Source organism: Mobula birostris, chromosome 24, assembly GCF_030028105.1.
Source record: "Mobula birostris isolate sMobBir1 chromosome 24, sMobBir1.hap1, whole genome shotgun sequence".
In the NCBI taxonomy this organism is placed as follows: Eukaryota; Metazoa; Chordata; class Chondrichthyes; order Myliobatiformes; family Myliobatidae; genus Mobula; species Mobula birostris.
Window position 1 is genome coordinate 60,371,272 of NC_092393.1, and position 23,495 is coordinate 60,394,766.

The 23,495-nt window shown below is 50.1% G+C and overlaps 1 protein-coding gene across 2 annotated transcripts in view; it reads right to left on the reverse strand.

Annotated features, from left to right (window-relative positions):
- LOC140187079 (TOM1-like protein 1) overlaps positions 1-23,495 on the reverse strand; it is a 59,895-nt gene that overhangs the window by 34,507 nt on the left and 1,893 nt on the right. For both annotated transcript variants that reach the window (XM_072242011.1, XM_072242012.1), the window contains exon 2: positions 930-1,014. In XM_072242011.1, coding sequence (XP_072098112.1) covers positions 930-1,014 — 85 coding nt within the window. The remainder of the gene's footprint in view (positions 1-929; positions 1,015-23,495) is intronic.

The following is a 23,495-nucleotide window of genomic DNA, read 5'->3' on the forward strand; positions in this document are numbered from 1 at the left end:
AAGACCACAGCAGCCACCTCCCCTATATCCGAACTCCAGGACTCCCTGTTCTTGTACTCCGCCTCACGGTGACCCTCGCACCTCACTGCCTGCACTGTGCTTTCCCTCAATCTGTAACACTCTACTCCGCATTCTGTTATTGTTCTCTCTTAGAGTACTGGTGTACAGAATGATCTGTGTCCAGGGGCCGGTGGGGTTAGTGTCTGTACCAAATTACAGACACTAACCCCACCCCCACACACAGTCTCACCCTGCAAAATTCCCTCCACCATCTTCCTCAGCCCCACATACACCCTCCCTGTCCCCCCAGCCCCAATCCTCTGCTCCTGGACCAGACACCACACCGACCTCAGACCCCTCAGTATCCCCCCAGATCCCACACCGGCCCCTGGACCCCTCACTATCCCCCCAGATCCCACACTGGGCCCCGGACCCCTCACCATGCCCCCCCAGACCCAGCATCATGCCCTTGGACCCCTCACTGTGTCCCCTGGGTCCCTTGCCATGACCCCAGACCCCTCACTATCCCCCCAGACCCCTCACCATGCCCCCCAGACCTCACGGCATGCCCCCCAGACCTCTCGTGTCCCCAGATACCTCACTGTGCCCCCAGACCCCTCACTATCCCCCAGACCTCATAGCATGCCCCCCAGACCCCTCACCGTGTCCCCGGAACCCTCACTGTGCCCCTGGAACCCTCATCATGCCCTCCAGACCCAGCACCATGTCCTCGGATCCCTCTCCGTGCCCCCGGATCCCTCACTATCCCCCCAGACCCCTCACCGTGTCCCCGGAACCCTCACTGTGCCCTCGGACCCCTCAGTATCCCCCCGGACCCAGCACCGTGCCGCCGGAACCCTCACCGTGCCCCAGCCCTGTCTCAGCAGCACCTTTGTCCCCGGACCCGTCGGCCCAGACTGACCACTCACCCATCCTCACTGCAGTTGATGAGGTCACAAATGTGGTTGTACCGGGACCAGTCCGCCGTAGGCTGTGTTCCGACAGTTGCGTTGTCTGTAAGTCAGGCACACCGGGTTACAATGAGAGCAGCCGCCGGCACAGGCTGCAGCCTACAACACCCCCGTGCGGGGTGGACAGCTCGCCAAGAGCAGCCCGCTGCCGGAGCGCAGACACGGGGAGCAACCCCCCGTCACAGGAACGTGTTCAGCAAGAGAGGTGTAGGAGTGAGCACGGGGCACGGAGAGCACACACACCCCGACACACACACACATATACAGACACAGATACAGACACACAGATACAGACAGACAGATACAGACAGACAGACACACACACACACATACACCATACAGAGACACACACACACACACACACACACACACACACACAACGTCCACACTATGCCGGATAATTTTGAAAACAAAGCTTTTTCTCTTCGTTTTGACCCTCTGTCCACACTAAAGCGGCGTTTTCATCCCCTGAAAACGGGGATTTTCAGAAATGCCTAATATCCGTCGTAATGCGGATGGGGTAACCGGAGAGATTTAAAAACGCTGTCATAACAACACCACAACAACAAAGCCTTTCCTGCTTCTGCTTGGTACTGCACAAGCACTGCCGGACGGCTGTTATAAGGCTCAGTCGGTGTGAACAGCGTGAGAGTTAAATTGTAAAGCTACACACATCAAAGTTGCTGGTGAACGCAGCAGGCCAGGCAGCATCTCTAGGAAGAGGTACAGTCGACATCTTCCTAGAGATCACAAGACAAAGGAGCAGAAGTCGGCCATTCGGCCCATCGAGTCTGCTCCGCCATTTTATCATGAGCTGATCCATTCTCCCATTTAGCCCCACTCCCCGCCTTCTCACCATAACCTTTGATGCCCTGGCTACTCAGATACCTATCAATCTCTGCCTTAAATACACCCAATGACTTGGCCTCCACTGCCGTCCGTGGCAACAAATTCCATAGATTCACCACCCTCTGACTAAAAAAATTTCTTCGCATCTCTGTTCTGAATGGGCGCCCTTCAATCCTGAAGTCATGCCCTCTCGTACTAGACTCCCCCATCATGGGAAACAACTTTGCCACATCCACTCTGTCCATGCCTTTCAACATTCGAAATGTTTCTATGAGGTCTCCCCTCATTCTTCTAAACTCCAAGGAATATAGTCCAAGAGCGGACAAATGTTCCTCATATGTTAACCCTCTCATTCCCGGAATCATTCTAGTGAATCTTCTCTGTACCCTCTCCAATGTTAGCACATCCTTTCTTAAATAAGGAGACCAAAACTGCCCACAGTACTCCAAGTGAGGTCTCACCAGCGCCTTATAGAGTCTCAACATCACACCCCTGCTCCTATACTCTATTCCTCTAGAAATGAATGCCAACATTACATTCGCCTTCTTCACCACTGACTCAGCCTGGAGGTTAACTTTAAGGGACGAGGACTCCCAAGTCTCAGAACTTTGAATTCTTTCCCCATTTAAATAGTAGTCTGCCCGTTTATTTTTTCTGCCAAAGTGCATAACCATACACTTTCCAACATTATACTTCATTTCCCACTTCTCTGCCCATTCTTCCAATCTATCCAAGTCTCTCTGCAGACTCTCCGTTTCCTCAGCACTACCGGCCCCTCCACCTATCTTCGTATCGTCAGCAAACTTAGCCACAAAGCCATCTATTCCATAATCCAAATCGTTGATGTACAATGTAAAAAGAAGCGGCCCCAACACGGACCCCTATGGAACACCACTGGTAACCAGCAGCCAACCAGAATAGGATCCCTTTATTCCCACTCTCTGTTTCCTGCCAATCAGCCAATGCTCTATCCACATATGTAACTTTCCCGTAATTCCATGGGCTCTTATCTTGTTAAGTAGCCTCATGTGTGGCACCTTGTCAAAGGCCTCCTGAAAATCCAAATATACAACATCCACTGCATCTCCCTTGTCTAGCCTACTGGTAATTTCCTCAAAAAATTGTAATAGGTTTGTCAGGCAGGATTTTCCTTTAAGGAATCCATGCTGAGTTCTGCCTATCTTGTCATATGCCTCCAGGTACTCTGTAACCTCATCCTTGACAATCAACTCCAAGAACTTCCCAACCACTGATGTCAAGCTAACAGGTCTATAATTTCCTTTTTGCTTCCTTGCCCCCTTCTTAAATAGCAGAGTGACATTTGCAATCTTCCATTCCTCCGGAACCATGCCAGAATCTATCGACTTTTGAAAGATCATCGCTAATGCCTCCGCAATCTCCACAGCTACTTCCTTCAGAACACGCGGGTGCATTCCATCTGGTCCGGGAGATTTATCTACCTTTAGACTATTCAGCTTCCTGAGTACTTTCTCTGTCGTAATTGTGACTGCGCACACTTCTCTTCCCTGCCACCCTTGAGTGTCCGGTATACTGCTGATGTCTTCCTCAGTGAAGACTGATGCTGCCTGGCCTGCTGCGTTCACCAGCAAGTTTGATATGTGTTGCTTGAATTTCCAGCATCTGCAGAATTCCTCGTGTTTACATTTTTAAATTGTAAAGTGAGCTTTTTTGACTATTTAAAAATGCTGTCATGACGTGCCGGAACAGATGGCGGGCAGCACAGCATTTCGTTGTTTTCTTGAACGCTACTCCCCACACAACCTAACAATTTCAGAACAGACGGCAACGAGACTGAAGCCAGAAGAGTTAGAAATGTACTCACCAAACACTTTGACCCACAGCTTACTGAATAAATACGTATACTCACTTTGCTCTGTTTTCTGTCCTTGCTTGTGTGAAGGTGGTTTACCTATTTATGCAAGTACTTCTCTGACAGTAGATGTGTAACAGCGTAATGTAACATTGTGTGGAAATACAAGATAACACTGATGCAGACATGTTTTATACGTTTAACAAGGTGCTTTATTAATGCAACAGAGTTAATCAGTTTTTCAATGTTCGTCATTACCCGGGTCATACTGTCCCTGAACTCCCTGTCAGTTGCCTCCATACACTCCAGTATCCTGATGAAGGGTCTCAGCCCAGAACGTCGACTGTACCTCTTCCTAGAGATGCTGCCTGGCCTGCTGCGTTCACCAGCAACTTTGATGTGTGTCGCTCCAGTATTTGTTTTTTTTGTTTTAAGTCTCCTGCTCGAGAGCCAAGAGCAATTCTTTAAGTTTTTCTACTCTGTAACTGGACAAACGCGCACTAAGTATACTGTTTCCTCTTCGCTTGTTTTCTGTGTGTCCTGCGCGTGCCCAGTAGAGGAGGTTCGCCCAAATATCCATGTTAGTGTGGACAGAGATATTTTGAAAAACGCTTAGTGTGTACGCCTGTTGCTTTTACTCGAAACCGGCGTTTTCAAAATTATCCGGCGTAGTGTAGACGTAGCAACAGACACACACACGCACACACACACACGCACACACACACGCACACACACACACACGCACAGATACACACACACACACACACACACACACACACACACACACACACACGCACACACACACGCACAGATACACATTCACACACAGACACACACACACTGATCCTCACATCTTGGCCCAAACATTGATTATTTATTCCCCCTCCACAGATGCTGCCTGACTTGCCAAATTCCTAAACTGTTTTGTGTGTGTTACTCTGGACTTCCAGCATCTGCAGAATCTCTTGTGTTCATGGTATCAGCAGGTATGAGGGGGAATTATGGATAAACTAAAATGGGAGCCAGTCTTCTGCAAAGTCAAGTGATATTTGCGGCTCATGAAACCTGTCATTGGGTGTGGACGTTGTGATTCTGTCTCATTCAGACTCCATCATGTAAGACAACAGATCAGGGGCTTCGAACCCCTCAGTTTGTGGTAGGACTAGATGGATCTTCCTGCTGTTAGCATATTGTTAAAGACATATCTCTGTCGCTTACGGCCCAGTTCAGCTCAAACCTGTTTGCCACTTAACCTCAAGCAGCAGGATTCTGCAGATGCTGGAATTCAAGCAACACACATAAAACCTTCTGCTTAGTTATAAATTCATGGAGCTGTCCTTCAACACTGTAACTAATCTGAAGTTCTGTTGTTTGTACTGAGGCTTTTAGAATAGACACGTATTGAATATTCAGAAGGCAAATGCCTCCAAAAGGTAGCATCCATCAGTCAGGGCCCCCATCACCCAGGACATGCCCTCTTCTCATTGCCACCATCAGGAAGGAGGTAGAGGAGCCTGAAGATACACATTCAATAATTCAGTAACAGCTTCTTCCCCCTCCACTATCTGATTTCTGAATGAATAATAAACTCACAAATACTTTCTCAGTATTTTCCCTCTCTTCTTGAAACACTCATTTCATTTAATTTTTAATATCTATTTCTTTTAGTAATTTAGAGTGTTTAGTTATGCACTGTGTTGAACTGTTGCTGCAAATCCACACATTTTGCAACATTTGCCAGTGATATATAACAGGATTCTGAATCTGGGTTCTGCGAGTTGCAATGCGCTACCATTGTTAATATGTGATTCTGTACATTGACCTGATTCTATCCCAGGTGTTACAGTAAAGTAGGTGAGGTTAGGAATTGAAACCGTAGTTAATCATTTATTGTGTCGAAGAAGTACAAAACTTCGTGGTCAGGTGAGTGAAAACTCTCCTGGAGGCTCACTGTGTGAATCGAAACTGTAATATTTCCCAGTTACAGCTTTTCCAGTGGCTCAGCTTTAGTTCAGTCACAGCAGCGTGCCGGGGAATTTTATTTCAAGATAAGAGAGCAAACGGCAAACAACAAACTTTAAAGGAATTAATAAATTTATACTCCTGCAATAAAAGGGAGCAGAAGGGCTCCAGTGTCTGCCCTCCATGAATTAAAAACGGCAGTAGAAATAAGAACATATAACTGTACACTACAGGCCCTTCGGCCACAGTGTTATAAGGTCAATGTATCCTCCTCCTGCTACATAGCACTTAATTTTTTCTTTCATCCATTTGCCTCTCTAAGAGTCTCTTAAATGTTCTTAATGTAACTGCTTCTCCCACCACCCCTGAAGAATACAATCCACACACTCAGTACACTCTGACACTCCACAATCCACACACTCAGCACTGTGACACTCCACACACTCCACAATCCACACACTCAGTACTCTGACACTCCACACACTCCACCATCCACACACTCAGCACTGTGAAACTCCACACACTCCACAATCCATACACTCAGTACTCTGACACTCCACACACTCCACATCCACACACTCAGCACTGTGACACTCCACACACTCAGCACTGTGACACTCCACAATCCACACACTCAGTACTCTGACACTCACACACTCCACCATCCACACACTCAGCACTGTGACACTCCACAATCCACACACTCAGCACTCCGACACCCCACACACTCCACAATCCACACACTCAGCACTGTGACACTCCACACACTCAGCACTGTGACACTCCACAATCCACACACTCAGTATTCTGACACTCCACACACTCACAATCCACACACTCAGCACTGTGACACTCCACACACTCCACAATCCACACACTCAGTACTCTGACACTCCACACACTCCACCATCCACACACTCAGCACTGTGACACTCCACAATCACACACTCAGCACTCCGACACCCCACACACTCCACAATCACACACTCAGCACTTGTGACACTCCACACACTCAGCACTGTGACACTCCACAATCCACACACTCAGTACTCTGACACTCCACACACTCCACCATCCACACACTCAGCACTGTGACACTCCACAATCCACACACTCAGCACTCCGACACCCCACACACTCCACAATCCACGCACTCAGCACTGTGACACTCCACACACTCCACAATCCACACACTCAGTACTCTGACACTCCACACACTCACCATCCACACACTCAGCACTGTGACACTCCACAAGATCCACACACTCAGCACTCCGACACCCCACACACTCCACAATCCACACACTCAGCACTGTGACACTCCACACACTCACAATCCACTCACTCAGCACTGTGACACTCCACAATCCACACACACTCAGCACTCTGACACTCCACAAACTCCAGAATCCACACACTCAGCACTGTGACACTCCACACACTCCACAATCCACACACTCAGTACTCTGACACTCCACACACTCCAGGATCCACACACTCAGCACTCTGACACTCCACATACTCCACAATCCACACACTCAGCACTCTGACACTCCACAATCCACACACTCAGCACTCTGACACTCCACAATCCACACACTCAGTACTCTGACTCTTCACAATCCACACACTCAGCACTCCGACACTCCACACATTCCACAATCCACACACTCAGCACTCTCTGACACTGCACTTGTACTTTCCTCCAATCACCTTCAAATACGCCCCTGCACGTTGGCCATTTCTACCCAGGGAAAGGTCTCCAGCTGCCACACAATCTATGTCTCTTATCAAGGAAAAGGATTCTGATGTTGCTTAAGAAAGAGTAACAGATTTGCAGATGAGGAAAATGTCTGAATTCAGCAAGGAAGGACCAAAATGTGGATTATGGAAGGGAATAGAATCCAAGAGCAGGCCAGCGAGAAAAAAAAGTTCTAGAAAATAAAAAGAACAGTCCAGGCCGCACCTTGAGTCTTGTCAACAGTTTTGGAGTACAGTCCTTAACTCCGAAAGCACGTATTGTCATTGGAGGGAATCCAGACAAGGTTCACGAGAATGATTCTGGGAATGAAGGGGTTAACATAAGAAGAGTGTTTGGCAGCTTTGGGCCTGAACTCACTGGAGTTCAGAAGAATGTGTGGGGGTCTCACTGAAACCTACAAAATGTTGAAAGGACCAGATAGGGTGGATGTGGAGAGGATGTTTCCTATGGTGGGGGTATCCAGAACTGCAGGGCACAGCCTCAAATTTGAGGGGAAACCTTTTAGAACAGAAGGAAGGAATAATTTTATTAGCTAAAGAGTGGTGAATCTGTGGAATACTCTGCCACAGACTGCTGTGGAGTCCAAGTCCATGGGTATTTTTTAAACAGAAGTTCATAGATTACAGATTGGTTGGGGCATTAAGGGATACGGTGAGAGGGCAGGTGTTTGGGGTTTAATGGGATCCGGGATCAGCCATGATGAAATGGCAGAGCAGACTCAATGGGCTGAATGGCCTAATTCTGCTCCTATGTCTTATTTGTAATATGAATTTGTCATGTCATCTAAAATTTTGATAAACTTCTTTAGATGTGTGGTGGAGAGCAGACTGACAGGCTGCATCACAGTCTGGTATGGAAACACCAAAGCCCTTGAATGGAAACTCCTACAAAAAGTAATGAATGCAGCCCAGTCCATCACAGACAAAGCGCCCCCACAATCGAGCACATTTACACGGAGCGTTGTCACAGGAAAGCAGCATCCATCATCAGGGACCCCCACCACCCAGGTCTCTTCTCACTGCTGCCATTGGGAAGAAGGTACAGGAGCCTCAGGTCCCACACCACCAGGTTCAGGAACAGTTATCACCCCTCAACCATCAGGTCCCGCACCAGCAGGTTCAGGAACAGTTATCACCCCTCAACCATCAGGTCCCACACCACCAGGTTCAGGAACAGTTATCACCCCTCAACCATCAGGTCCCGCACCAGCAGGTTCAGGAACAGTTATCACCCCTCAACCATCAGGTCCCACACCACCAGGTTCAGGAACAGTTATTACACCTCAACTATCAGGACGCACACCACCAGGTTCAGGAACAGTTATCACCCCTCAACCATCAGGTCCCACACCACCAGGTTCAGGAACAGTTATCACCCCTCAACCATCAGGTCCCACACCACCAGGTTCAGGAACAGTTATCACCCCTCAACCATCAGGTCCCACACCACCAGGTTCAGGAACAGTTATCACCCCTCAACCATCAGGTCCCACACCACCAGGTTCAGGAACAGTTATCACCCCTCAACCATCAGGTCCCACACCACCAGGTTCAGGAACAGTTATCACCCCTCAACCATCAGGTCCCACACCACCAGGTTCAGGAACAGTTATCACCCCTCAACCATCAGGTCCCACAGCACCAGGTTCAGGAACAGTTATCACCCCTCAACCATCAGGTCCCACACCACCAGGTTCAGGAACAGTTATCACCCCTCAACCATCAGGACCCACACCACCAGGTTCAGGAACAGTTATCACCCCTCAACCATCAGGTCCCACACCACCAGGTTCAGGAACAGTTATCACCCCTCAACCATCAGGTCCCACACCACCAGGTTCAGGAACAGTTATCACCCCTCAACCATCAGGACCCACACCACCAGGTTCAGGAACAGTTATCACCCCTCAACCATCAGGCCCCACACCACCAGGTTCAGGAACAGTTATCACCCCACAACCATCAGGTCCCACACCACCAGGTTCAGGAACAGTTATCGCCCCTCAACCATCAGGTCCCACACCACCAGGTTCAGGAACAGTTATCGCCCCTCAACCATCAGGTCCCACACCACCAGGTTCAGGAACAGTTATCACCCCTCAACCATCAGGTCCCACACCACCAGGTTCAGGAACAGTTATCACCCCACAACCATCAGGACCCACGCCACCAGGGTCAGGAACAGTTATCACCCCTCAACCATCAGGACCCACGCCACCAGGGTCAGGAACAGTTATCACCCCTCAACCATCAGGTCCCACACCACCAGGTTCAGGAACAGTTATCGCCCCTCAACCATCAGGACCCACGCCACCAGGGTCAGGAACAGTTATCACCCCTCAACCATCAGGACCCACACCACCAGGGTCAGGAACAGTTATCACCCCTCAGCCATCAGGACCCACACCACCAGGGTCAGGAACAGTTATCACCCCTCAACCATCAGGACCCACACCACCAGGTTCAGGAACAGTTATCACCCCTCAACCATCAGGTCCCACACCACCAGGTTCAGGAACAGTTATCGCCCCTCAACCATCAGGTCCCACACCACCAGGGTCAGGAACAGTTATCGCCCCTCAACCATCAGGTCCCACACCACCAGGTTCAGGAACAGTTATCACCCCTCAGCCATCAGGTCCCACACCACCAGGTTCAGGAACAGTTATCACCCCTCAACCATCAGGTCCCACACCACCAGGTTCAGGAACAGTTATCACCCCTCAACCATCAGGTCCCACTCTACCAGGGTCAGGAACAGTTATCACCCCTCAACCATCAGGTCCCACACCACCGGGTTCAGGAACAGTTATCACCCCTCAACCATCAGGTCCCACACCACCAGGTTCAGGAACAGTTAATACCCCTCAACCATCAGATCCCACAGCACCAGGTTCAGGAACAGTTATCACCCCTCAACCATCAGGTCCCACAGCACCAGGGTCAGGAACAGTTATCACCCCTCAACCATCAGGTCCCACACCACCAGGGTCAGGAACAGTTATCACCCCTCAACCATCAGGTCCCACAGCACCAGGGTCAGGAACAGTTATCACCCCTCAACCATCAGGTCCCACACCACCAGGTTCAGGAACAGTTATCACCCCTCAACCATCAGGTCCCACACCACCAGGGTCAGGAACAGTTATCACCCCTCAACCATCAGGTCCCACACCACCAGGGTCAGGAACAGTTACCACCCCTCAACCATCAGGTCCCACTCCACCAGGGTCAGGAACAGTTATCACCCCTCAACCATCAGGACCCACACCACCAGGTTCAGGAACAGTTATCACCCCTCAACCATCAGGTCCCACACCACCAGGTTCAGGAACAGTTATCACCCCTCAACCATCAGGTCCCACACCACCAGGTTCAGGAACAGTAATCACCCCTCAACCATCAGGTCCCACTCCACCAGGGTCAGGAACAGTTATCACCCCTCAACCATCAGGACCCACACCACCAGGTTCAGGAACAGTTATCACCCCTCAACCATCAGGTCCCACACCACCAGGTTCAGGAACAGTTATCACCCCTCAACCATCAGGTCCCACACCACCAGGTTCAGGAACAGTTATCACCCCTCAACCATCAGGTCCCACTCCACCAGGGTCAGGAACAGTTATCACCCCTCAACCATCAGGTCCCACACCACCGGGTTCAGGAACAGTTATCACCCCTCAACCATCAGGTCCCACATCACCGGGTTCAGGAACAGTTATCACCCCTCAACCATCAGGTCCCACACCACCAGGTTCAGGAACAGTTATCACCCCTCAACCATCAGGTCCCACACCACCAGGTTCAGGAACAGTTATCACCCCTCAACCATCAGGTCTCACACCACCAGGTTCAGGAACAGTTATCGCCCCTCAACCATCAGGTCCCACAGCACCAGGTTCAGGAACAGTTATCGCCCCTCAACCATCAGGTCCCACACCACCAGGGTCAGGAACAGTTATCGCCCCTCAACCATCAGGTCCCACACCACCAGGGTCAGGAACAGTTATCACCCCTCAACCATCAGGTCCCACACCACCAGGGTCAGGAACAGTTATCACCCCTCAACCATCAGGTCCCACACCACCAGGTTCAGGAACAGTTATCACCCCTCAACCATCAGGTCCCACACCACCAGGGTCAGGAACAGTTATCACCCCTCAACCATCAGGTCCCACACCACCAGGGTCAGGAACAGTTACCACCCCTCAACCATCAGGTCCCACTCCACCAGGGTCAGGAACAGTTATCACCCCTCAACCATCAGGTCCCACTCCACCAGGGTCAGGAACAGTTATCACCCCTCAACCATCAGGTCGCACACCACCAGGTTCAGGAACAGTTATCACCCCTCAACCATCAGGTCCCACTCCACCAGGGTCAGGAACAGTTATCACCCCTCAACCATCAGGTCCCACTCCACCAGGGTCAGGAACAGTTATCACCCCTCAACCATCAGGACCCACACCACCAGGTTCAGGAACAGTTATCACCCCTCAACCATCAGGTCCCACACCACCAGGTTCAGGAACAGTTATCACCCCTCAACCATGAGGTCCCACACCACCAGGTTCAGGAACAGTTATCACCCCTCAAACATCAGGTCCCACACCACCGGGTTCAGGAACAGTTATCACCCCTCAACCATCAGGACCCACACCACCAGGTTCAGGAACAGTTATCACCCCTCAACCATCAGGTCCCACACCACCAGGTTCAGGAACAGTTATCACCCCTCAACCATCAGGTCCCACACCACCAGGTTCAGGAACAGTTATCACCCCTCAAACATCAGGTCCCACACCACCGGGTTCAGGAACAGTTATCACCCCTCAACCATCAGGACCCACACCACCAGGTTCAGGAACAGTTATCACCCCTCAACCATCAGGTCCCACACCACCAGGTTCAGGAACAGTTATCACCCCTCAACCATCAGGCTTCTGAACCAGAGGGAATAACTTCACTGAACCTCGCTGGCCCCATCACTCAAATGTTACCACAAACAATGGACTCGCTTTCAAGGACTTTTCATCTCATGTTCTCAATATTTATTGCTTATTTATTTATTTTTTTCCCCCTCCTTTTTGAATTTGCTGTATACTGTTTTTTTTTGCATTTTTGCTGGTTGTCTATAGTATTGCATGTGGTCTTTCAATTATATTGTGGTTCTTGTAGTTACTGTGAATGCCCACAAGAAAACAAATCTCAGGGTTGTATGTGGTGACATACAATATATGTACTTTGAAAATAAATTTACTTCGAACTTTGAATAGAGATTTTGAGGGACATTGATCGTGTGGATAGCCAGAGGCTTTTTCCCAGGGCTGAAATGGCTAACACGAGAGGGCACAGTTTTAAGGTGCTTGGAAGTAGGTGCAAGGGGGGATGTCAGAGGTATGTTTTTCACACAGAGAGTGGTGGGTGTGTGGAATACACTGCCAGTGATGGTGGTAGAAGTGGATACAATAGGGTCTTTGTAGAGACTCTGAGATAGGTACACGGAGCTTAGAAAAATAGAGGGAAATTCTAGGCTGTTTTTAGAGTGGAACATAACATTGTGCGCTGAATGGTCTGTAATGTGCTGTAGATTTCTGTGTTCTGTGATCTATGGAAACGTTGAAACATACATTGAAATGTGTCGATTTGCATCAATGACTAACATCATCTTCCAGCAGCAACGTAAATATGTCCACAATTCACTAACCCTAACCCGTACGTCTTTGGACTGTTGGAGGAAACTGGAGCACCCGGAGGAAACCCTTGTGGTCACAGGGAGAATGTACAAACTCCTTCAAGGCAGTGGTGGGAATTGAACCTGGGTTGCTTAGGTGAATTGAACTGGGCTGTGAAGTGTTCAAAGTTCAAAGAACATTTATTATTAAAATAAATATACTATATGAGGGGTGATTGATAAGATCATGGCCTTAGGTAGAAGATGAGTTATACTGCTCTCATTACATGCACGGGCAGTCCAACTCTTTGAGTGAAAATGCAGAAAGTTTGAAGTTAATAACTCATCTCCTTCTACCCTAGGCCACAAACTAATCAATCACCCCTGCTGTGGACCACTTCTACAAAGAAGGGATCCGTACGCTCCACGACCGCTGGACTAAGTGTGTAAATGTAGGAAAAATAAATGTGCTAGGTTTTCTAAAATTGACTCCTTCTACCTTAGGCCACGAACTCATCAATCACCCCATATAAAACCTTGAGACTCATCTCCTTACAGGCAGCCACAAAACAAAGCAGCCCCAAAGAACCCGTAAGAGAAAGGTCGTCAAACACCCGACGAGCAGAGAGAAAAAACAAATCGTACAAACAATAGAAGTAAGCAAATAGCATTCAGAACAAAAGTGTGTCCAGAGACATGGAGCCCGAGGCCCAGGTTCAGCCTCAGTTCAGCAGAGTCAAGTAAACATCGTGGAGCCTGGAGTAGGCCGCAGGTCCAGCTTCAGTTCAGCGGAGAGCCAAGTAAACGTCGTGGAGCCTGGAGCAGGCTGCAGGCCCAGCCTCAGGTCAGCCCAAAGCAGTAAACATCACAGAGCAGTGAGCAGAACCAGCCTGACCCTTGCCTCTTGTCTTTGTGTTAGCCACAACACTACTGTGCAGCAAAGAACTGGTAGACGATAAGGTGCAAGATCACAGCGAGGTAGATTGAGGTCAAAGTCTAGTTGGACAGTAATAGACTGGGTGGGGCCAAGTCAGAGTTGTGAACGAGAAGTCACACGTGACGAATCTGTTGGGGGGATTTTGTGGCTGAGCCTAGCAGCACGGTGCATGATGATGCAATGTACTTGGACCTTCAGGAAGCCTTTGATAAAATGTCAGACAAAAGATTATCAAACCATGCGTGAGACTGGGTGTAAGTGCTGAGTGGACTGAGCTAACAGTGAATGAACGGGTTGTTTGCGGCTGAGTTCTACAAAGGCTCAGAGACTGCGGACCTATGTCAATAACTTGGATGGGGGCGGGGTTGTGTGTGAGGGTAGAATGTCTGTAACATACCCAACAATGGGGAAAGTATCGGGGAGAGGAATTAGTCTATGGTATGGTTGATGGTGTAGACAGTGTGGGGATCAGGCTCCCTGCCTCCTTAGTGAATGCATATTCCATCTGGGTAGCCTCCAAACTGACAGGATGAACATCGATTTCTTCTCTGCCCTCCCCCTTCTCTCTTTTTCCATTCCCCATTGTGGTTCCCCTCTCACCCCCTTTCTTCTCCCCACCAGCCCGTCACCTCCCTCTGGTTCCCCTCCTCCCCACTTCCCTTTCTCCCTTTCTCTCCTCTCCTGTCAGAGTCCTTCTTCTCCAGCCCTTTTCCTCTTCCACCTGTCACCCCCCAGCTTCTCACCTCATCCCCTCTCCCCCACCCACCCACCTTCCCCCTCACCTGGTCTCACCTATCACCAGCCAGCTCCTCACCTCATCCCCTCCTCCCCCACTCACCCAACTTCCCCCTCACCTGGTCTCACCTATCACCACCCAGCTCCTCACCTCATCTCCTCCCCTACCCACCCACCTTCCCCCTCACCTGGTCTCACCTTTCACCTGCCAGCTCCTCACATCATCCCCTCCTCCCCTACCCACCCATCTTCCCCCTCACCTGGTCTCACCTTTCACCTGCCAGCTCCTCACCTCATCCCCTCCCCCTGCATCCACTCACCTTCCCCCTCACCTGGTCTCACCTATCACCTGTCAGCTCCTCACCTCATCCCCTCCTCCCCCACTCACCCAACTTCCCCCTCACCTGGTCTCACCTATCACCACCCAGCTCCTCACGTCATCTCCTCCCCTACCCACCCACCTTCCCCCTCACCTGGTCTCACCTGTCACCACCCAGCTCCTCACCTCATCCCCTCTCCACCACCCACCCTACTTCCCCCTCACCTGGTCTCACCTATCACCACCCAGCTCCTCACCTCATCCCCTCCTCCCCTACCCACCCACCTTCTCCCTCACCTGGTCTCACCTGTCACCACCCAGCTTCTCACCTCATCCCCTCTCCCCTACCCACCTTCCCCCTCACCTGGTCTCACCTTTCACCTGCCAGCTCCTCACCTCATCCCCTCCCCCTGCACCCACTCACCTTCCCCCTCACCTGGTCTCACCTATCACCTGTCAGCTCCTCACCTCATCCCCTCCTCCCCCTGCACCCACTTCCCCCTCACCTGGTCTCACCTTTCACCTGCCAGGCACACCTCATCCCCTCCTCCCCCTGCACCCACTTCCCCCTCACCTGGTCTCACCTTTCATCTGCCAGGCACACCTCATCCCCTCCTCCCCCTGCACCCACTTCCCCCTCACCTGGTCTCACCTTTCACCTGTCAGCTTGTCTCAACCCCCACCTTCTAATTCTGGCTTCTGCCCCCTTCCGTTCCAGCCCTGATGAAGGGTCTCAATCTGAACGTTGACTGTTTACTCCTCTCCATAGATGCTGCCTGACCTGCTGAGTTAGAATAGCACAGCACAGTACAGGCCCTTCGGCCCACAATGATGTGCCAACCCTTTAACCTACCCCAGGATCAACTGAACCCTCCCTCCCACATAACCCTCCATTTCTCTTTTATCCGTGTTCCTGTACAAGGGTCCCTTAAACGTCCCTGATGAATCGACTTCTATCAGCGCCCCAGCAGGGCGTTGCACACACCCACCACTCTCTGTGTAAAGAACTCACCTCTGACACCGCCCCCACATACTCTCCACCAATCACCTCAAAATTATACCCCCTCGTATTAGTCACATCTGCCCTGGGTGGATGCACCTGGCTCTTCCCAGAATTCTGTGCCTGCTGCTCGAGATTTCCAGCGTCTGTAGAATCCCTCGTGCTTCGAATGTGTTCGTTCATCGCGTCCCCGGAGACTCTGCCCTTGGACAGCAGACTCAGCTCTACAGTGGCCGCAATGCCAATGGTTCTTCCAGCTGTGGTCATTCCTGACAGCAGTGGGAACCCCACCCACTTCCACTCCCACCCCACCCCACCCGCCCAGCACTCTGCACACACCCAGAGACAGACACAGCCTCGGTACTCGCTCTGCAATCTTATCGCAGCTGAGCGCCCGTAGGCAAGCATGGTCCGTAAATAACAAAGCTGTTTATACAGAAGGTGCAAAGACTGTCACCATAGAGTTGTTAGTGGAGATGGGGACTAGTGCAGTCACTGTTACAGGACCAGCCATAGCTGACTGGTGTTCCATTCCTGCCGCTGCCTATAAGGAGTTTGCAGGTTCTCCCCATGATTGTACCGGTTCCCCTCGGGTGTCCTGATTTCCTCCCACATTCCAAAGACATACCAGCTAGTGATTGCTGGCTTGCTGTGTTGCTGCCAGAAGCACGGCGACTCTTGCTGGCTCCTCCCAGCACATCCCCAGACTGTGATGATCATCGACGCAAAGGATCCACAGCACCAGGTTCAGGAACAGTTATCACCTCTCAACCACCAGGTTCAGGAACAGTTATCACCCCTCAACCATCAGGTCCCGCACCACCAGGTTCAGGAACAGTTATCACCCCTCAATCATCAAGTCCCACATCACCAGGTTCAGGAACAGTTATCACCCCTCAACCATCAGGTCCCGCACCACCAGGTTCAGGAACAGTTATCACCCCTCAACCATCAGGTCCCGCACCACCAGGTTCAGGAACAGTTATCACCCCTCAACCATCAGGTCCCGCACCACCAGGTTCAGGAACAGTTATCACCCCTCAACCATCAGGTCCCACACCACCAGGTTCAGGAACAGTTATCACCCCTCAACCATCAGGTCCCACACCACCAGGTTCAGGAACAGTTATCACCCCTCAACCATCAGGTCCCGCACCACCAGGGTCAGGAACAGTTATCACCCCTCAACCATCAGGTCCCACACCACCAGGGTCAGGAACAGTTATCACCCCTCAACCATCAGGTCCCACACCACCAGGTTCAGGAACAGTTATCACCCCTCAACCATCAGGTCCCACACCACCAGGTTCAGGAACAGTTATCATCCCTCAACCATCAGGTCCCACACAACCAGGTTCAGGAACAGTTATCACCCCTCAACCATCAGGTCCCGCACCACCAGGTTCAGGAACAGTTATCACCCCTCAACCATCAGGTCCCGCACCACCAGGTTCAGGAACAGTTATCACCCCTCAACCATCAGGTCCCGCACCACCAGGTTCAGGAACAGTTATCACCCCTCAACCATCAGGTCCCACACCACCAGGTTCAGGAACAGTTATCACCCCTCAACCATCAGGTCCCACACCACCAGGTTCAGGAACAGTTATCACCCCTCAACCATCAGGTCCCGCACCACCAGGGTCAGGAACAGTTATCACCCCTCAACCATCAGGTCCCACACCACCAGGGTCAGGAACAGTTATCACCCCTCAACCATCAGGTCCCACACCACCAGGTTCAGGAACAGTTATCACCCCTCAACCATCAGGTCCCACACCACCAGGTTCAGGAACAGTTATCATCCCTCAACCATCAGGTCCCACACAACCAGGTTCAGGAACAGTTATCACCCCTCAACCATCAGGACCCACACCACCAGGTTCAGGAACAGTTATCACCTCTCAACCATCAGGTCCCACACCACCAGGTTCAGGAACAGTTATCACCCCTCAACCATCAGGTCCCACACCACCAGGTTCAGGGACAGTTATCGCCCCTCAACCATCAGGTCCCACACCACCAGGTTCAGGAACAGTTATCACCCCTCAACCATCAGGTCCACACCACCAGGTTCAGGAACAGTTATCACCCCTCAACCATCAGGTCCCACACCACCAGGTTCAGGAACAGTTATCACCCCTCAACCATCAGGACCCACACCACCAGGTTCAGGAACAGTTATCACCCCTCAACCATCAGACTCTTGAACCAGAGGGGATAACTTCACTCAACTTCACTTGCACCATCATTAAAATGTTCCCACAACCAATGGACTCACATGGACTCTTCATCTCATGTTCTCAATATTTACTGCTTGTTTATTTAGTATTATTATTTCTTTTCTATTTTTTTTTTGCAGATTGCTTGTCAGTTCTCTTTTTCCCTCTGCATGGTCCATATCCCCTCCACTCTTTGCACCTTCACACTCCTGTCTCAATGCCCCTCCCACATCCACCTCACCCACCAGCCCCGGCAGAGCAGTCCAGACACGCACCACTCTTGGAATTGAACTGTGCCAGTTGCAGGGTAACGTGCCTTGTCACCGTGTCGGCCGCGTTTACACGGGCAACTCCAATACAAGATGGGCACCTCAGCAGCGCATCGCTATTACAGCTTGGGGTGTCAGAGTTCCCCGTAGTGTACATCCACCCTGTGGAACCCCCTGTGTGAGGGGGTTTCCTCACACAGTCCAAAGAAGTACCGCTTAAGTTATCTGGTCCTCGTAAATTGTCCCGTGATTAGGCGAGGGTTAAATCACGGGGTTGTTGGGTGTTGCTGGTCAGTACGGCTAAGGGCCGGAAGGACATATTCCACACTGTATCTCGTAATAAATAAAACAATAAAATAAATAAAGAGTTAAATAGCTGGAATGGTGGCCAAACCTCTGCTTGTTTATGGTGCGTCATATAATGACATCATGGTCAGTTGTCCCAATCATACAATGACGTCACAGTCAGTTGTCCCAATCGTACAATGACATCACAATCAGTTGTCTCAATTGCATAATGACATCATGGTCAGTTGTCCCAATCGTACAATGACGTCACGGTCAGTTGTCCCAATCATACAATGACATTATGGTCAGTTCTCCCAATCAGTGGAAAACCAACATCTACTGTCTTGGGTAAGGTGCTAGGCTAGCATCTTTCTACAGATGGACAGCGGAGGGCATTCTGACTATTTCTATAGATACATGGGAGTGCATTCTGACTATTTCTACAGATACAAGGCAGACAGCATTCTTACGAGTTGCATCACTGTTTGGTACAGAGTCTCCAATACACAGGATCACAAGAGCTTTGTAGACTCAGCCATTTCCATCATGGACACAGTTCTTTAACCATCGAGGGCATCTTCAACAGGTGATGACTTAAGAAATTGGTATCTAGCACTAGGGACCCCACCACCCAGGACATGCCCTCTTCTCGTTGCTACCATCAGGGAGGAGGTACAGGAGCCTGAAGACACACACTCAATGTTTCAGGAACAGTTTCTTCCCCTCTGCTGTCAGATTTCTGAGCGGACACTGAACCCAACCCATCCACACTTCCTCAATGATTCTCTCTCATACCATTTAATCTTACTTTTTATTGTAACTTGTTGCTCGTTCGTTATGTGCCATGTCAGATGACGTGGGCCATCGCGGTCTTTTAAACATGATTGTTCTTGGCAAATTTTTCTACAGAAGTGGTTTGCCGTTGCCTTCTTCTGGGCAGTGTCTTTACAAGACGGGTGACCCCAGCCATTATCAATACTCTACAGAGATTGTCTGTCTGGTGTCAGTGGTCACATAACCAGGACTAGTGATGTGCACCGGCTGTTCGTACGACCATCCACCACCTGCTCCCATGGCTTCACATGACCCTGATCGGGGGCTAAGCAGGTGCTCCACCTTGTCCCAGGGTGACCTGCAGGCTAGCGGAGGGAGGGAGAGCCCTACACCTCCTGTGGTAGAGACGTATCTCCACCCTGCCACCCAATTGTAATCTCTATTATCTTGCTGCCCCAGGACAACGCAAGTCAGTGTTAATGAAGGTGATCGTGAAGCTGTGAGCACCAGGCAGTATAACAGTGACAGGCTGCTACACCTCCGTGTTAGCACAAGGCCAATGATCTCACTAAAGGTGATATGCAATGGCAAGCATTTAAAAGCATTTAAATGATCTCACTGACGGTGGATATGCAATGGCAAGCATTTAAAGGTTGCATGGATGAACTACAACAAATGTTCATCCCAGTTTGGAAAAAAATAAATCAAGGAAGGTAGTGCACCCGTGGCTGACAAGAGAAATTAGGGATAGTATCAATTCCAAAGAAGAAGCATACAAATTAGCCGGAGAAAGTGGATCACCTGAGGACTGGGAGAAATTCAGAGTTCAGCAGAGGAGGACAAAGGGCTTAATTAGGAAGGGGAAAAAAGATTATGAGAGAAAACTGGCAGGAAACATAAAAACGGACTGTAAAAGCTTTTATAGATATGTGAAAAGGAAAAGACTGGTAAAGACAAATGTAGGTCCCCTGCAGACAGAAACAGGTGAATTGATTATGGGGAGCAAGGACATGGCAGACCAATTGAATAATTACTTTGGTTCTGCCTTCACTAAGGAGGACATAAATAATCTTCCAGAAATAGTAGGGGACAGAGGGTCCAGTGAGATGGAGGAACTGAGCGAAATACATGTTAGTAGGGAAGTGGTGTTAGGTAAATTGAAGGGATTGAAGGCAGATAAATCCCCAGGGCCAGATGGTCTGCATCCCAGGGTGCTTAAGGAAGTAGCCCAAGAAATAGTGGATGCATTAGTGATAATTTTTCAAAACTCGTTAGATTCTGGACTAGTTCCTGAGGATTGGAGGGTGGCTAATGTAACTCCACTTTTTAAAAAAGGAGGGAGAGAAACCGGGGAATTATAGACCGGTTAGCCTAACGTCGGTGGTGGGGAAACTGCTGGAGTCAGTTATCAAGGATGTGATAACAGCACATTTGGAAAGCGGTGAAATGATCGGACAAAGTCAGCATGGATTTGTGAAAGGAAGATCATGTCTGACGAATCTCATTGAATTTTTTGAGGATGTAACTAGTAGAGTGGATAGGGGAGAACCAGTGGATGTGGTATATTTGGATTTTCAGAAGGCTTTTGACAAGGTCCCACACAGGAGATTAGTGTGCAAACTTAAAGCACACGGTATTGGGGGTAAGGTATTGGTGTGGGTGGAGAATTGGTTAGCAGACAGGAAGCAAAGAGTGGGAATAAACGGGACCTTTTCAGAATGGCAGGCGGTGACTAGTGGGGTACTGCAAGGCTCAGTGCTGGGACCCCAGTTGTTTACAATATATATTAATGACTTGGATGAGGGAATTAAATGCAGCATCTCCAAGTTTGCGGATGACACGAAGCTGGTTGGCAGTGTTAGCTGTGACGAGGATGCTAAGAGGATGCAGGGTGACTTGGATAGGTTGGGTAGTGGGCAAATTCATGGCAGATGCAATTTAATGTGGCTAAATGTGAAGTTATCCACTTTGGTGGCAAAAATAGGAAAACAGATTATTATCTGAATGGTGGCCGATTAGGAAAAGGGGAGGTGCAACGAGACCTGGGTGTCATTATACACCAGTCATTGAAAGTGGGCATGCAGGTACAGCAGGTGGTGAAAAAGGCGAATGGTATGCTGGCATTTATAGCGAGAGGATTCGAGTACAGGAGCAGGGAGGTACTACTGCAGTTGTACAAGGCCTTGGTGAGACCACACCTGGAGTATTGTGTGCAGTTTTGGTCCCCTAATCTGAGGAAAGACATCCTTGCCATAGAGGGAGTACAAAGAAGGTTCACCAGATTGATTCTTGGGATGGCAGGACTTTCATATGAAGAAAGACTGGATGAACTGGGCTTGTACTCATTGGAATTTAGAAGATTGAGGGGGGGTCTGATTGAAACGTATAAGATCCTAAAGGGATTGGACAGGCTAGATGCAGGAAGATTGTTCCCGATGTTGGGGAAGTCCAGAACGAGGGGCCACAGTTTGAGGATAGAGGGGAAGCCTTTTAGGACCGAGATTAGGAAAAACTTCTTCACACAGAGAGTGGTGAATCTGTGGAATTCTCTGCCACAGGAAACAGTTGAGGCCAGTTCATTGGCTATATTTAAGAGGGAGTTAGATATGGCCCTTGTGGCTACGGGGATCAGGGGGTATGGAGGGAAGGCTGGGGCGGGGTTCTGAGTTGGATGGTCAGCCATGATCATAATAAATGGCGGTGCAGGCTCGAAGGGCCGAATGGCCTACTCCTGCACCTATTTTCTATGTTTCTATGTTTCTAAACTTTGACATACTTGGTACTGTTGCCACGACTACCACCAGCTCATTAGCTTTGGTAACTCATTAACTATTGTATGACTAGCACCTACAGCCTCAGGGTGTTAATGGAACTATTTGCGTCCCTGTTGGCCCCTTACCCGTTTTTACCGATGCACAGGAGAAAGCATGCTGTCTGGTTGCTTCGCGGATTGGTACCGGCTCTACCCGTGGCCGCGGCGAGTGCTGCGGGCACTCGGCTGTGCCCCGGGTCCGGGGAGTGACCCGTGAGGCAGAGACTGGCCTTGAGAACGGCCCCAAGGTCAGGGTTGCTGGGCCACGTCCAGTAGGGGGTTGACCGCACGGCTTCCATCCCAGACCCTGGTCCCTAGTCACCCGCATCCCACACCTCAGGTTTAGGACTCACGGGACACTCGGCATGTGCTGGTACCTAAAGGCGCCATGTCATAGAACATTACAGCCCTGTCACAGGCCCTTCAGCCCAACAAGTCCATGCTAACCCCATCATCCAGTTACTCCAAATTTCCTGCATTTGGTCCATATCTCTCTAAGCACCACCCCCCCCCCCCACCATGCACCTGTCCAAGTGTTTTTTAAATGACACTATTGTACCGTCCTCTGACAGCTCGCCCCATGGACTCCCTTCCCTCATGTGAAAAAGTCCCTCAAGTCCCTCTCCTAGTCATAGAACAACATTGTGGGCTGAAGGGCCTGAACTGTTCCAGTCGATCTGCACCCGGACCACAACCCCTCCATATCTCTCCCATCCAAATACCAACCCAAACTTCCCTTCAACATTGCAATCAAACCCATATCCATCACAACCACAGCCCCTCCATATCTCTCCTGTCCAACTACCTACCCAAACTTCCCTTCAACATTGCAATCAAACCCATATCCACCACAACCACTGGCAGTTCGTTCCACACTCTCACCACCCTCTGAGTGAAGAAGGTCCCCATAAGGCTCCCCTGAAATATTTCACCTTTCACCCTTAACCTATGATCTCTCGTTCTAGTCTCGCCCAACTTCAGTGGAAAAAAATTACCCGATCAATACCTCTCATAATTTTGTGTGCCTCTATCTAATCTCCCTCATTCTCATACACTCCAGGGGATGAAGTCCAAACCTGTTCAGCCTT